Source organism: Ursus maritimus, unplaced genomic scaffold, assembly GCF_017311325.1.
Source record: "Ursus maritimus isolate PB19 unplaced genomic scaffold, ASM1731132v1 scaffold_12, whole genome shotgun sequence".
Lineage (NCBI taxonomy): Eukaryota > Metazoa > Chordata > Mammalia > Carnivora > Ursidae > Ursus > Ursus maritimus.
Window position 1 is genome coordinate 41,602,670 of NW_024423564.1, and position 17,137 is coordinate 41,619,806.

Consider the following 17,137-nt stretch of genomic DNA (forward strand, 5'->3'; position numbering starts at 1 on the left):
GGATAAAGGTTTCTAAGATAAGGCATGGTCTGGAAATGGAGGGTAAAAGCAAAGAGAAAAATCAATTTTCTATATAGAAAGCAACAGGAATTTTTTTTTAAGGTTATTTATTTGAGAGTGTGTGCGGTGGGCGGGGGGAGACAGAGAGAGAAAGAGAATCTCCAGCAGACTCCCTGATGAGCAGAGAAACCCACACTGGATTCGATCCCATGACCTTGAGATCATGACCTGAGCTGAAATCAAGAGTCAGATGCTTAACCAACTGAGCCACCCAGGCGCCCCGAGCAACAGGAATTTCAGAAGGAAACTTGCAACAGGAGAGGAAGAAAAGGATAACAAATGAAAAGCAGCCCAGGAAAGGAAGAGCAAGCCAGGGCCTCTGTGGGGTGACCAAAAAACATTTCTTTGGAAAGAAAAGACAACTCCTGAACTTTAATCATCTAGTGATATTACAATTCAAAGCATTTTGCTCCATGAAAATGTATTTTCTCCCTCCCCACAACACACACCCATAATTTCCCCACAGAAATTAGCTCTGGTGACCAGGTTTTATGCTCTGTCCTCTAATTCCACCTCTCTGGAGCTTACCCTAGTGAGCTAACTGCAGACACTCAAGAAACGTAGGTTGGCTCCTAGACAAGTACACTTTACCTTTCTGACCCTGCAATCTGGAAAATAGTAACCTAGTGCTTCTCATGCTAACAGTGAGCACTGAAAAAAGAAATATACATTGTGTATTTGACACATAGTGAGTGTTTCCAAATGTCTATTCCCCTCCCTGCTCCTATCCTCTGTCTATTCATCCTACATCATGAGACCAACACTCTGTAACTCTGTAACTCAGTGTAGCAGAGGTGGGAACACACATAGGCACACACTCAGACTCAAAACACCTCACATTTTACCAAATGCAATAGTACTGGAGTCCAACATCTCCAAAGAATAATACACTTGGTAGAACATTCTGCGAGTTTCTAACTACAAAGGCCCGTGCTGGTAGCACCTTGAAATACCACCTTTGGATCTCTTTAGTTTGAAAATCTTCAAGAAGCTCCAGAAGCTGTTTGATACCAAAGAACATACCTATTTTCATAGCTTTAAACTATAATTGCTAAGGCTCTCCACTGGGGGAAAAAAAAGTCTCAAAAAGAAAGAAAACATCTCAATAAAGGCTTCTGGAGGAAAAAATCTCACACTGGTTTGCAAAATTCTTAACAGAGCTCTTTCTTCTCACTATGGAGTGGGGAAGCTGCCAGGTAGGGCAGATTTACAATAGGAGGAGCAAGGAAAAAGAATCACAGCGCTCCATAACCTGATCAGGTTTTGACAAGTTGAACATCTTCCCTTCCTCATCACAAATTACGAAATTTTGACTTATTTTACCTTCTAACAGGTGAAACAAATCTATAAAATAAATAGAATCTTCCCAGGACATTTCACTTGCTTAGAGTAATAGGCAAGTGCGTTAAGTTCCCATAAATTAGATGCCTAAATACACCAACTAACAACATGCTACCACATACCCGTCACTCTGCTTCCCTTAAATGGGTTGAACTTGACCTTCAAAGACCTTGAAATACAAAAAAAACCAAAAAAACAAAAAAAACTTATTCTTTTCTGACATTTATGAGTGTCTTTTCTGCTTGACTGCCTTTTACCGCCTGGAAATAATAGTGAAAGCATTGTAGACGAACCCAGCTATAAACACTGACAAATAACAGGAAACGTAGACAGTTTTATTCCGGGCAGGTTAGAGCTAATCTAATCAAATCTAATTCCCTCTCTTTCTGTAAGCCTACCACTATGTTCAATTTATTTTTTGATTAGAAGTGCAGTATGATGGTCCTCGTTGGGCTGCAGTTAGACGATACTGAGGTTTACACAAACAAGTCTGATGAAACAACAGATTTTAAGATGGTTTTTTTAGAACACAGTCTCTTATGAAAGGTAAATTCTAAGGAGATTTTTAAGGAAAACTTTTACTCAGTGCTTTTTGACTCTAAAAATTTATGGATTGGCTCTATTCTAACCAATAATAAAATACACCTAAGAGGAAAGTGTTCTTTGGTTCTGGGTTTCAGAGATTTAAGAAAAAAAGCTCTTTGGAAATACTGACTAACAGTAGTAAAGACATTACATTACATTACATTATGTATATTTAAATACTGAATAATGGGAACAGTGAGACTTGTATTTAAAGAATAGTTAGCAATTCGGCCAGCAAGGTACAAAGAGCTATTTTCTTTCCATTGAACAAAGCTATAATCCCTCATCAAAAATGGAGCTCCCTTAGGGAACACAAAGCAAGGAGCCACGGCCCCCTGATGGTTGTGCATAAATGACCAGTTTGCCTTTATGTGAAAAGTTTTCACTGACCAGAAAATTGTTCTGTTTCTCCAACTCCTTTAATTATGGTATAAACCCTATTATGGTACACCCTCCTACCTATACACACACACATGCTTACTTCTCTCTGTAGTGGACCAGTTCTTAGGTAATGCCACCATCACGTTTTAATGTTTTATATTTGGAAACAGAGTTTTACTGATGGTCTCAGAAGAAGAAAGAGGAAAGACCATCATTGTGCTTTATCTTCAAATTAACATTAGTATATGATATGACCTTCGTATAAACACTAGGAAACCCGATAACGATGTTGTACACCTGAAACTAATGTAACATTGTATGTGATCTCTACTTCAATAAAAAAAGTTAATTAAAAAAAAAAAGACTCAGAAACCTTCCACAATATGTTGGGACTTCAACAAGACATTTAATGTTTCTGTATCAAACTTGAGAATGAGGTGAAGAGGGGCAGCTCTTAGTGGTTTGTTACAGAATGAAACATACGCTTACCACATGACCTAGCAGTCACACTCCTTGGTATTTACCCTAAAGATCTGAGAACTTATGTCCACAGAAAAGCTGCACACAGATATTTATAGCAGCTATATTCATAACTGCCAAAACTTGTAAGCAACCAAGACGCCCTTCAATTGGTGAATGGATAAATGAACTGTGGTACATCCAGACCATGGGATATTCAGCACTGAACGGAAATGAGCCATCAAGCTTTCAGAAGACATGGAGGAAACGTAAATATTGCTAAGTGAAAGCAGCCAGTCTGAAAAGGCTACTTACTATACAATTCCAACTCCATGACATTCTGAAAAAGGAAAAACAATGAAGACAGTAAAAAGTTCAGCAGCTGCCAGGAGCTAGGGGAACAAGAGGATGAATAGGTGAAGAACAGAAGATTTTTCGGGCAGTGAAACTACTCCATATGTTACTATAATGGTGGATACGTGTCATTATAAATTTGTCCAAACCCATAGAATGTACAACACCGAGTGAAGCCTAATGTAAACCTTGGACTCTGCGTGATAATGATGTGTCAATGTAGGTTCATCATTTGTAACAAATGTACCATTTGGGTGAGAGATGTCCATAGTGGAGGAGGCTGTGCATGTGTGAGGCCAGAGTGTACGGAACATCCCTGTACATTCAGCTCAATTTTGCTATGAACTTAAAACTGCTCTAAAAAAATTGTCTGTTTAAAAAAAAAGTTGTCATAAAGAAAAAAGGACAACTCCCTTCAGTATCATTTGGGCTTGGTTCTAGTCTGGGTGTTTCTACTAACCAGCTGCGTAGCTCCGGGCTCTTTTGGATTGATTTGGTTTCCTTATACTCAGAGTCGGTAGAGAGTATGAATAGATTTAACATTTTCTAAAGTCATTTTCAGCACCATGTGGAAATTTGTGTAAGCCTAATGATCACACAAGAGGGCTAAACGATAGCTCACTGTCACCCCCGGGGAGAAGAGGGCCTTCCTGGCATGCATCAAAGCATCCACAGTTTTCTGTTACCAGCTTTGTTGGTCAACGCAGCAAAGATATAACATTGTGGCAACAACGCTACTGACAAAATTAGCCAATGAAAAACTCTCAAGAAGGTAGAAAAATGGGTAAAGCCAGGATGATTCAACTTTACAATGATAAATGGGACAAGTTACAAATTCAGCTAAAAAAAAAAAAAAGCCTTTACTCCAATAAAAGATGGGTGGGAACGTTTCCTTGATATTACTTAAAGACAAAAGGACCTGAGGTTTTCGTTGACCAGGAAGTTAAAAATGATTGGCACAGCTGTTAAAGAAAATAATTAATTGAGGGAACTAGAGATTAATCTAGAGCACAGAAAACTGAAGGAGTGATTGAGAATCAAAATACTCACATGGAAGAAGGAGTTGGTATATTGTTTTTTGGGCAAAAGACAGAACTAAATCTGCCAAGTAGAAGCTCAGAAAGGTGGATTTTGACTTCATATAAATAATCATTAACTTCTGTTTCATATATCAGAAAGTTTTTCAAGGGTATTTAATATGTCACAGGCATAATCAAGATGCAGAACTACAGAGACAGGCACAGCCTCATGCTCAAGGGGCTCATAGTCCATGAATAGGCAGGCTTTGAGAGGAAGTGAACATTCCAAAGGAAGAAGGCATGCAAGGGCTTACTGATGATTTTTAAAGGGGCACCTTTACTGAGTCTGAGGGATTTACCAAGTTAAACCTCTTTTTCTTAAGTGTCCATCAATGGATGAATGGATAAAAGAGATGGGGTATATATATACGTACACACACACACACACACGTATATTATTCAGCCATGAGAAAGAAGGAAATCCTGCCATTTGCAACAACACAGATGAATCTAAAGGACATCATGCTAAGTAAAATAAGCCAGACAGAGAAAGACAAATGCTGTATGATTTCATTTTTATGTGGAACCTAAAAAAGAAAAATGAAGTCAAACTCAGAAACAGAGAGTCAAATGGTGGTTATCGGAGGCTAGGGGTGGGTGAAATGGGGAGATGCTGGTCAAACGATACAAGCCATCAGTTACAGGATGAGTAAGTTTTGGGAATCTAACATACAGCATAGTGACTATTTAATAATACTGTATTTTATACTTGAAATTTGCTAAGAGAATAGATCTTAAACGTACACACACACACACACACACACACACACACACTCACGCAGTGGTAACCACGTGAGGTGATGGAGGTGTTAATGAACCTGATTGTGGTAATCATCTCACCCTGTATTTATGTATTAAATCATCACACTGTACAGTTTAAATGTATACACTTTATCAATTACTCAATAAAGCCATGTGGAGAACAACAATTTTTTTTTTCCAACTTGAATTCCGAGCTACTGGTCCAAGGGGTGGCAGGGCATTTTCTTTAAAAATTGTTTTATATGAGCTCATCTTCACGGTACTCACCTCGAGTGTCAGGACTTCAGTCATATGGAGTACTCAGATGAAAAGAGGAGGACTCACAGTTACCAATTCATTCATTCTTTCAACAAATACTTCATAAAGGTCGCTTCAGATCTACCCTGGTAATGTCAAAAGCTCACTAATTTTTCATGAGCATTCCTCAGGACCCAGGTCTCTCAGTACATAATCTCCTACTATACCAAAGTCAACATTTCTAACAAAATACTTTTAAACTGGGATCAAGAATACTTTAACTTCCCATGAGATGAGGCACCAACAACTGCTCATTTTCAATGTTGCTGTCAGAATATTAAGTTCCCGAGAAGGTTCACTACTCATTACTGGTTCCGGCAATGTTTTATGACAGGCTACAATGAATACAAATCCCAAGAATTATCTCGGGGGCTTCTCAAAATAGTACTGTAAGATTTCCTCTGTGAGGCTGCTAAGTCGTGTGGCTATAAATCTCCCCCTGCTTATTCAATTTAAGGCTGCAAGCCTAGAGAGATTAATGAGATAAGTTGTCCACTAGTCAAGGGAAGAACACAAGATCTATCCTATCTTATTTCATCTTCTGGTTTAATCATTATAAGTGTTATATAATGTGACATTCACACATTATTGAAGACATTCAAGGAACAAATTGCATATCACTAATCAGTGGATCATTTCTCATTTTCATTTCTTGCAGGCTCTAAAATTAATGATACTCTCCCTTTTCTATTAAATTTCCCTTTTTAAGTTATATTAAATAAGAAACTGAACATGGGAACAATAAGCATTTCTTTTCTGTTTTGTTTTGTTTTTTTGTTCTTTTGCAATTTCGGTGCTTTTCCCCAAGCTAATGAACCCCAGCAGTGTTAGAAAAAGGCTTAAGAGCAGCAACCTATTTTGTTTCGGTTCGTTACATCTCTGACAAGCAACTTGCTCCTTCAGGATCCAAAATGCTCTTTTCCCACTTGATTCTTTCATGTGTGTTATTCTCCTCTTAACTTAGTGGTTGCAACACACTTGGATGCTATTTCCAGTCTGCTAATTGGGTCCAGGGGAGTGTCTGGATGGACTGGGGCAGCAAGGCCATGACGAACTTGCTGGGCTCCCTGCTCTCTCCCAGGATCTGCTCTGGCTGGAATCCCGTCTGTCAGGGCTGCCGGAGCGCCCCCTGGTCTGGGACAGCTGATGGATGTGGGCAGTCTGGTCCCTGGCATCACAGCCTTGATCAGCTGGGGAAGAAGGGGCTGGTCCAACCATCCTGATCTGCAGCCCCAACAATGTACTGGGGATTTTAATTAAAAAACCCTTTCAATATGCCATTGTGAAACAGTGAAGAAGCCTCATCAGAAAGCAGCTCAGGGTTCTCCGAAACTTAAGCTTTTCATAGGCCCCAGGAACCCTTTTTATTTTAATGTATGATGGCCAATTAGAATATCCATCTCTTCCTGTGCTGCTCAAAACAAGCCAGTGTCCATAGGTTACTGTCCCCGCCCTCCTTAGTACCTTCTCCCTTCACAATTTAAGTGTTACTTCATCCTGACATATCTCAGTCGGAGCTTTCAAATTTCAGCCGTGGATGGAGAAATCTGTGCCTCTTTTGGCATGATGACTTGGTAATCAGGTCAGGCTGGCCATTCTATACAATCTTCTCCACCCCCATTTTATTCCCACAGAGCTGTCCACCTGCAGGAAACATGACGTAGTTGATCGATCAGCACAAGTGAGTAAAGAAGCAGCAACGTTTGGGGAAGCCCCCAGTGCTACCACTAGCAAAGAGGTCACCCACTGCACATGCTCCAGTCTGGGGGAATGTGAGGCAGCTGTGGAATGGAAGGGGAAGAAAACTCATCACACTTGAATTTGGAACAAAAATACCTAGGGCCACCTGCGTGGCTCAGTTGGTTAAGTGTCTGCCTTCGGCTCAGATCGAGTCCTGCATCGGGCTCCTTGCTCAGCAGAGAGCCTGCTTCTCCCTCTGCCTTCCACTCTCCCTGCTTGGGCATGCTCTCTCTGACAAATAAATAAATAAAATCCTTAAGAAAAAAGAAAAGACCTGGGTTCTGGTCCTAGACCTGCTACTTACTGACTGTGTCACTTCTCTGGGCCTCAGTTTCCTATGCTATAAGATTATATCAGCTTAAAGAGCAGCTATAGAAATACACCCAGATACCTAAAGAGGTGGCATTCCTAGCTGTGGTAACAGAAAAATATGGAAATAACATAAATATCTACCAGAAGGAGAAATGGATAAGTAAATAATGGTATATTCCTCCCACGGGCACACAGCAGTTTAACAGAATGAGATCAGCATGTTTTATTAGGGAATGATCTCCAAGACATGTCACGAGTTACAAAAAAAAAAAGCCGGTGGTAGAAATTATACATAGTATAGGGGCGCCTGGGTGGCACAGTGGTTAAGCGTCTGCCTTCAGCTCAGGGCGTGATCCCGGCGTTATGGGATCGAGCCCCACGTCAGGCTCCTCCGCTATGAGCCTGCTTCTTCCTCTCCCACTCCCCCTGCTTGTGTTCCCTCTCTCGCTGGCTGTCTCTATCTGTCAAATAAACAAAATCTTTAAAAAAAAAAAAAAAGAAATTATACATAGTATATTATCATTAATGTAAAAAATGCAAAATAATATGTACTTTTAAAAATAGGTTTATCTGTAAATGAAGAGAAAAAAAGTGTTGCATAAAAACTCATACTTAATAGTGGTTAACCCTGTGGAGGGGAGCAGGGAAAGACACCCAAAGGGAATTTTTATGCTTACATGTAATATGTCAATTTTCTTATAAAAAATATATTTCTTTCCTAAATGTGTAATTTAAAGTTATTTTTAAAGGAAGACAGTGCTTGTGAGATAATGTGTGTGAAACTACTCTGAAAAGAACAAAACCTGGCAGACGTGAGCTGTTATCATTTCCTCTGTCCAGCCCAAGCCACTCATACCCAGACCATTGGCCCCTTGGCCAAAGTGGGAAAAGCAACTCATTCCCTCCTCAGCTCTGTGCTCCCACCACCACTAGCTTCAAGAAAAGACCCTTTGGTTAGCTCACTCTGCAAATGACCAAGAAGTGACCTAAGACTGGGCCTTGGTAAATGGGCCTTGGTAAATGCCTGCTGATTGAATGCTCTGTTGATGAGTAGGCATCAAAGTACTTCTAAGCTTCCTTTTGGATTCCTTCTATCAGTGCTTCATTAGGTCTAACTTAGTAGAGTTGATTTAAGTCAGTGTTTCCCGAACACTTCTTTGGCACACACACACACACACACACACACTTCCCAAAAGGGCAGTATTTTCCCCAATCACGCCATTCATGAATTTTTGCCCTCTTCACAGTGCTGTCACCCTTGTTGAGAATGCATGATTGAAGCTGACAATTCTTCATTGTGTCCCAGGTACTGCTTAGAGCATCACCCCTGCACCGGATGAGAAATCTGAGGCACAGAGAGGTTAAGCATGTATCTGAGTTGAGTGTCAAGCCGGGATCCCAACCCAGGCAGTGCGTTCCATCTATGTTCATGCTGCCTCCTAGAGAAAATGTGCCCCAAAATGCTAGAGAAAAATATCTTGCCGCAGAGAGAGAGATCAATGGAGTTTATCCTGAATGAAACTGTCACCTTTTCCTGTATTTGTAGCAAATAGAGGCTGAGATTAAAGGTAACACCCCAGAGTGTAAGTAACATAAGGTCCTGTAAACATAGGTTTCAAGAACACAAGTGGGAGAAAAAAACAAACCTGTTTTTATCGGAGTTTAAAAACGAGGTGAGAACATAACTGATTCCACAGGCCATACACAAAAATCAGATTTTTGCGCTCCCTACCATCATACACTGATGAGCAAAGTACAACATGTTTGTTTTCCTGCTCCCTGCAAGGGAAGCCAGGTCAGTTGGTATCGTTCTAACCTCATCATCCAAGACTCCAAAAACAGTGCTCTTCCTCCTGGCTCCGGCCATTGCCAGAGGTTTGCTCACATACCTCTGCACATGGAATGTCCTTCTCTCCAGGCATCCAAGTCCAACGCATTTTTGAGGGTCTACCTCAAATCCAATCTCCCCCCCATCCTCAGACAAGACCACCTCCTGCCCTTTCCTTGGAGATGCCCACCCACCAGCCAGATAGGATTTCTCCCTCACTTGAGCTTCCTAGGATTCACTGAGTGCGCCACTCCGCGGAGGCTCTTTGCGGTATGGGCGGACTTCAAATTTCGGTGTGCCACTCCCTCTGAAAGACCTTGAATCTTTGGTGAGAAGGACTCATTAGGACTTACACTTCTAGGTATTTCTCCAGGGCCCAGCAAATGGTAGGTGACGGATGGGTTGGCATGTTTGGGCGACTGGTGTCTGATGTGGTTTGCTGGTCAGAACGTGCCTATTCAAACATCTATATAAAGGCCTGGGGCAGGGAGGCATTGTTTTGGTCACTCTGAAAGCAAAAGTTGGACCACTAGACTTAAAAAAACATTATTATTGGATATAAGGTTGGTGAAAAGAAAATAATCCACATTTCAGCTCTGAGCTTCCACAGTAATTTTATACCATCCTTTCCCCCCCGAGCTTCTAGGCAACAGTCATAGCTTAGGTCCCCAGGCTAGAATGGTAGCAGCTAAACATCCTGGTAAAGAGAAGAGCTTGCCCCATCAGTCGAATAATGGATCAATATTCTCCCAATAGAGAGCTGGAGATGTCATTTCCTGTGCTACTTCTGCGGAGGGCAGTGGAGGTGGCCAATAAGAGTGTGGCTCCCAAGGCAGGCTGATTGCTAATCTCAGCTCCGCTGCTCACAAGCTGTGTGGCCTCAGATAAATCACTTAACGACTCTGTGCTTTTGGTTTCTTCATGCATAAAATGGGGTTACCAAATAACAGTATTCCTACTAAAAGGTTGTGGTAACAGTTAAATGTGGCACACTTAGAAGACCATCGTGAGCTATGCTGCTGTTTGCAAAAGTGCAATCACTTTTTTATTCTACTATAAAAGGTGCATATAATCAGGAAAGAGGAAACTAGCAGATGCTGTTTATGTCTGTATAATGTGGAAGAAGAACGAACTCACCCAATGGATAACTTTTAATAATGTTTAAACTCTCCGGGCATCATTGTGTACATTTCTCACATGACAGTCATAAAGCAGGCTTGCTTTTATAATGCCTGTGATTTTGGCTCGAGATGATGGAGTCACTCTTTAATTAACCTGCTGCTACCAGATGATCCTAAATAAACTATTCATCTTCTAAATAGATGAGCTTCTCACACCTACTAAAATGAATCCAAAGTAATTGCTGTTAGCTTGGCGGGGGGCGGGGGGAGGCTTCAGCTTAATGTGACCACATAACTCCATTCTTGAGGGGATTTATGCACCATCCCACACCCTGATGCTGTCAACAAATGGCAGAAAAATAACCTACAACTGACGAAAACAAACTTATTAAATAACTTCAACTACCCTTAGTCTCTTAACTGAGAAAATTATCTCTATAACAATGTTGGACAGAGGCTACGACTGAACTGACAACCAGACACACACTGGGATCATTTGTGCAAAATAAGAAATTACTTCACCTAAAAACACTTTCCACAACCAAGGACTTGTGAGCATTTTCTCCTCAAGGCTGGCACTGTCTTACAAAGAACCCACTGCCTACTGCTCCTTTCTGGCCCTGAAAGGTGGGAAGGCTGAGCTCATTTCTGGTTTAATAATTTCTCTCCCTCTCTCTCTCTTTGCCTCTCTCTCCCACCTCTTTGTTTCTTATTGATTTCTTCCTACAACCATCTCCGGCAAGATTAGAAGACCAGAATTCAAAACAGATTGAAGTATATACACTTTTTAGTGTAAATTATTTCATTTCACCGGGCTTTCTTTCTTGTAAGGCATTTTAAATGGTAGATATCTTACTGAATCTTTCATAAACAATCTCTAACCCTGTTTCCCAGAAACAATACAAGTGAAAAGGAACTGTGTGACTTTCATTTAGGTGACAAGGTCTTCATGTTCCAATTGTTCCAGCTTGTCCAATTTCTGCTTTCAGAGTGACCAAAATAATGCCTCCTTGCCCCCAACCTCTATATACATTTCTAATCAAGGCCACAGTCCCTAAGGCTCAGGCTAGAACACTTCCTGCCCCACCCAATCTCAATTTTGCAGTTTCCATCTGCTTCTGGCCATGAGGTCTGACGCTTTGTAACATGGACCATGGCACTTTCTGGAAGAGAAAGACCACTGTATTTCAACTCACCTGCAAAGAAGAATGTGGGCCCAAGGTCACGACCAGGGATTGACACAAACCTCCTTCCCAGGACTCTCATGTACCCAGGAGCATGGGGTAAAAAGGAAGTAGACTAGCCCACTCTTCTCTCTGCCTTGATTCTCCATGGCTGAGTACAAAGGGAGTGACTGGAGAGGCCTGTAACTCTTCAGAGTTCTCCTGGGTGACCGAAAAAAATCAGAATAAGGAGATGGATCCTCCCTTCTAGCAGAATGTTCCTTATGACATCTTTGTCTGTGTTTGTCTGCCTAGTTCAGTATGTCTATCCTGGCTCTCCACTGATCTCATTCTCCTTGCTTTTCCATATATATCAGGCCGTGTGTGTGTGTGTGTGTGTGTGTGTGTATCTGTCTGTCTGCCTGCCTCTCCCTCTGGGTAGGTGTCCTTCTTTATCCCCCTCTTTTTGTCTTTCTGTCCGTATCTTTCACTCTGCATGTGTCTTCCTGTCTTTCTCTCTCCGTTCTGACTCTGTCTGCCTTGGTGAGTGTCTGCTAGCCTGTTGGCCTCTCTCATGGTTGCTCAGCCTGGGCTGCATTAAACCTTTCATGGGGCCTAGACACTGTACCTTCATGGGCTCCTCCCTTCATTTTATATATAAATATAAAAACATATTTTATGGTTGCACTAGCAAGAGGCAAGTATAATCCAGGATGGATCCATTATTGTATATTCATTATTATTATATTCAGTTTTTCTTCTGATTCAAAAAAATAACTTAAGACATTTTAGTGGGCCCCTAAAATGACTGCGGGCCTCAGGCAGTCAGAGTATCTCTCTGTCCCTACACACACACACACACACACACACCCTACATCCTTCCAACTAGGGGACTGGCCTGCCTTCCCAGCCTAGAAAAAGTATAAGCTAGGTCATACAGTCTCCTTCTGCTCTAAGCTTTGGGGCTAATGTTATCTTGTTCCTGTATATTCTTTTACTTCTCATAGGTTAGGATGACAGCATTGGTCTTTTCCTTGTGCTAAGACCAAAATAAAGATAGAAATAAACCAAGTGTGTGCTCCTGCCCAACTTAGCTCTAGGTGAGGCTCAAGGAGCTCCCCAGGAAGCCAGGTCTGGTCCGCTAGACACCTGCCTTAGGGATGCAGCTGAAGCCCTGGGAAGGACTCAGATGCTCCTTTCTTTGTCTTGTTTCCTGCCTGTCTTAGCAGGAGTGCTGGCTGGGTGGAGGCAGCAGGATGTGCAGCCATCCAACTCCCTCGTATTAGCACCCCGTTGTGACAGGACTCACACCCAACATCCTCTGGATGCCTTGGCATCTCACACCGGAATTATCTGCTTGAAGGACTAACAAAACAATGACACATGGTAAGGGTCAGGAGCAATTAAATTTGATCACCTTGACCTATGAAGACTGAGAAACCTTACCTGAAAAACTTTAATAATCATGTGCCTTCAAACCTAACCATCATCCACACTCTATTCCCAAGACATAGTTTACAGGTTTGATATTTGGTTCTTCAACTTGTTTCTATAATAGTCCTAATTAAAAAGTCCCCCGTAAAATCCCTAAGCTTTTTGCTATCTCCCTGGGAAATAGAATAAAATGAAATTGATTTTCTTCTTTATCAGCAAAGCTTATAAATTGAAGGCACAAATCCCAGGAAGCCAGCACATTAAATTTATCTTAATGCTACTAATTGGACAAAAAAAAAAAAAAATGCCCCTTTTTTGCTTGTTAAAGTTTTGAAAAACAACTAAATCCCACCTGTTTCAATCATACTTTTCTATTTCTTTTGGCCCCAGTATAATAGAAAATGGTCCAATGTGCTTTTTAAAAAAGATTTCTCTCTTTTGGAAGAATTATTTGACCATTTCTGGCCCCAAACTTTTTCTTTTTGTCAAGTTTTTGCTTACAATGATGTCCTCTTCCTATTTGCTTTTATTTGCTAATAGATTTCACTGTCTGATCCTTTGTGTTACCTATATGCATTTATCTTCTAGTTTCCTTCTGGTCTCAGAAACCTGTCAACAATTCACCTTATCTAAGACTAGAGGAAAAAATTAAAATTATAAATCTAATAATGGTAATACTTGAAAGCATAAATTTCTGTCCTTTCAATATCCTCTGCATATCTAACTCAGTTCTCTGGCATTTCCATTGGTTTGAACCAATCACAAAATTATCGTCTTCCACCAAGCAAGGACACAGAAAGGATGAATGACAAAGGGATCAGGTTCCTAATAACATATTCATGAAGGTTCCCTTTTGTATGGTCACATGGAGTCTATCTATAAGTTAGGCCCAACATGTGAGATTTCCAAACAATTTGAATCCCAACATCTGAAGAAAAAATGCCACCTCTTCTTTATTAGCCCCTATGATCACATTCAGAGAGGTTCACCTTGGAGAGCACAAACAAAAGAATTGCAGTGAAATCAACAAAGGTGGATGCCTGCATTTCTATTTCCTGACTCCTCCCCACCTCAGCATCCTGGAGGAAACTCAGAAATCATAGGAAAACCAGAGCTCCATTGCAGAGGAAAAGAATCTGACTGTTGAAAGTGATAACAAGACATGCAAGGTTAACCCCAGCTTCCGGTAGAACAGCAAAGGGGGCAAGACGTGGAGAGGCACAGTAGTACCGACCAGGCCAGATCTTCTTTTTCTGTTTTATTTCAGGAGATATGGTAGGTCCTGGTCCCTTGTACCTTCCCCGATGTTAATGGCACAACGGACACTGAATGGACCTCATGTCACTATGCAGGCCTACGTAACACTTCAGTGAGGCTACCTCAGACTGCCTGAATGTGTTTAGCATAAAGCCTCTATTATAGCATACACAAATAGATTTTAAAAATTAAAATAAAAATTAGTATTAATTTGGCTGGCAACGTAGTACATCAAAACTCAAAGTGAGTTAAAAGAGAAAATGTTGTTTCTTCTTTTAAAGGAAAAAAACAGATTTTCAGTACTATGTAATATCAGCGAATAATTATATCATAGAAAAAGACAAGGGCACCTGGAGGGCACAGTACGTTAAGCGTCGACTCTTGGTTTCAGCTCAGGTCTGATATCAGGGTCGTGAGACTGAGCCCTGCATAGGGCTCCCTGCTCAGCACAGGGTCTGCTTGAGTTTCTCTCTCCCTCTGCCCCTCTCCCATCCTCATGCATGTGCACGGGCACGTGCTCTCTCTCTCTCTCTCTCAAATAAATAAATAAATCTTAAAAACAAACAAACACAAAACAAAGCTGGTATCTTAGCTGGGGTGTCCTGGGGTGCTCCGGAGTACTACGGAAGCTCAAGGGTTACTGTGGGGGCAAAAGACAAATCCACGGAAGGAAGAGCCACTTCTATGGGTTTCGCACAATGTGTCTTCCATAAGCTACTCTTGCAAGAATGACTCCAGTGCTTTAAAAAATTAGTTTGAAAACATAGAGAATTCCTCCAACTTAAGAAAAATCACAATAAAGGTTTTCCCTGAGAAATAGAAATTTGTGCCATTTAAAAGTATTTTTTCCAGGTGTCATTGCAGCATAATGCTAAAAACTGGAAATGAGCTAAATATCTGAGCATTGGCATATACTTTATAGAGTTTTAGGCAATATTAAAAATGATATTGCAGTTTTAAACATTTTGACACGGAAAAACGCTCATAATAAACTTAAAGGGTTTAAAACAGATAACAGAAGCTTAAGTATGGTAAAATCTCATTTTACAATGTTCGTGTATTTATCACCTATGAAGTTTTATATATATATATATATACACACACACACACACACATATGTGTGTGTGTATATGTAAGCTATAAATGCACTTATACATAGGAATATATTTATGTATCCATAAATCTCTTGCCCCCTTTTCCCACCCTCCCTCCTAAAATCTGTCACAAAAGTTTATATAACCAGTCTCCCAGGGTAGGAGAAAGGAAGAAAAGGAATTAAATAAATGAAGCCAAGACTCTTCAGCAGAAAGAAGAAAAGATGAGAAACACATATAACATCATTTTCGTCTCCTCACACAAGGCGATTATATTTTGTCACTAATCACTTCAGGTGACTTGAGGGCATGGATTCTGGATCAAAAAGACTTAGAGATGTCCTAACTTTCCCATTTCCAGTCTCCATGCATCCTGCCTTCTCCATTAACCTTTTCCTACCTTTGCCATGACTGTCTGAAGGCATTTCTGCTTCTCTGCCGTCATCAGAGGAGCTAATACAGGTAAAGCGCACAGCACAGCACCTGACACCTCGTATGCACTCAATCTCTGGTCCCTTCTTCCCTTTCCTTACTGTCAGTTGTGCCTAAAAATGTGTGCGTGATCTTAAATCATAAGAAATCTAGGCCACGTGAATGAACATTTTCTTGCAAACTCCAAATAGGCCACACAACTGTGTAGCAAAGTGAGGTTTGGGGTCTTCCCAAGGACCAAACATTTGAAAATGAGAACAAGATGCTGAATAAACCCAAACCACAGCCAGTTTGTAGTCATTCTTCTCTGGACCCGGCTCCAGAGCTGCATCTAAACAGAAGGGCGCTGTCTGTTGGCCCGGTTTCACTTTCCAACACTTTTCCCAGTGGTCTTGGCCCCACTTGAATTCCCATCTGTGTGCCTCTGAACACTGTGCGCGCTCTGTGCCGAGGGGGCGCGGGCTCACTGCTGGAGCAGCTGGCGCCGGCTCTCCCGGGGGCTCTGCAGACGGCTCTGTCTGGCCGGCTCCGTGGCTGAGAACGCGGCCGGGGCTGCAATCTGACGCTCCCTCAGACTGGAACCGAATGAGAACACGCTTTGCGAAATCCACTCACCCCTTTACTACATTAACACAGAAAATAAACTCACAATTAAGTGTGCTCTTACTTCATGTCGTTGTTGTTGTTTTCCTAAGGCCTCTAAGAAAAAATCTGCAGACTCAAGAGAAAAATCTATGTTGATTTCTAGACAACATCTCAGGGTAATGATCTCTTCAATTAAAATAATAAAAAACTTGCACTGAGGTGTCTTCACACAAATATCAGTTAGTGGCTTTGGGCAAGTTATTAAAACCTCTCTGGCTTCAGCTTCCTTATCTGTAAAAGTCTGTAATGATGGTGAGTACTCTAAGGGCTATTATGATATTAAAGAGTCAAGTTTATAAAACCCTTAGAACAGTGCATGGCACAAAGTAAGCATTAGATAAGTATCTGATCCATAGCTACACACATACATAGACACATCCCTACCTACGTACGCACTGCTGGGCCCAAGGAATAGACGTGGGTGGGGTGGGAGAAAGAAGGCAAGAATCAGAGAGCATCTACTCTTTGTTAGGTAATTTCATCTCTATGACCAAATGGGTATCATTGATCCCATTGTAAAGAAAAGAAAACAGGCTCAAATAGAATAAAGAGACTTCGCCAATTCTGCAAGGGACGGAGCTGGGATTTGAACAGAGATCGATCTGAATCCACATCTTTGTACCACACTGTGCACCTAATATTAACAATGATGATAACAGCTAGCAGTTCTTTCTTTCTCAATTCCATGCCTAGCATTTCACTAAATTCTTACAAGCATGCTTGGTGATAGTCCATAGAACCAGCCCGAGACCGCCCACAGTGCATCCAACTCAATCTTCTGTGTCCAGTGGCA

The 17,137-nt window shown here is 41.2% G+C and overlaps 1 protein-coding gene across 1 annotated transcript in view; it reads right to left on the bottom strand.

Moving 5' to 3' along the window:
* ST6GALNAC3 (ST6 N-acetylgalactosaminide alpha-2,6-sialyltransferase 3) overlaps positions 1–16,371 on the bottom strand; it is a 123,019-nt gene extending 106,648 nt beyond the window's left edge. Inside the window, 3 exon segments of the mRNA XM_040626588.1 lie at positions 15,668–15,720; positions 16,167–16,274; positions 16,367–16,371. Coding sequence (XP_040482522.1) covers positions 15,668–15,720; positions 16,167–16,274; positions 16,367–16,371 — 166 coding nt within the window.
* Between the last annotated feature and the right edge of the window lie 766 nt (positions 16,372–17,137).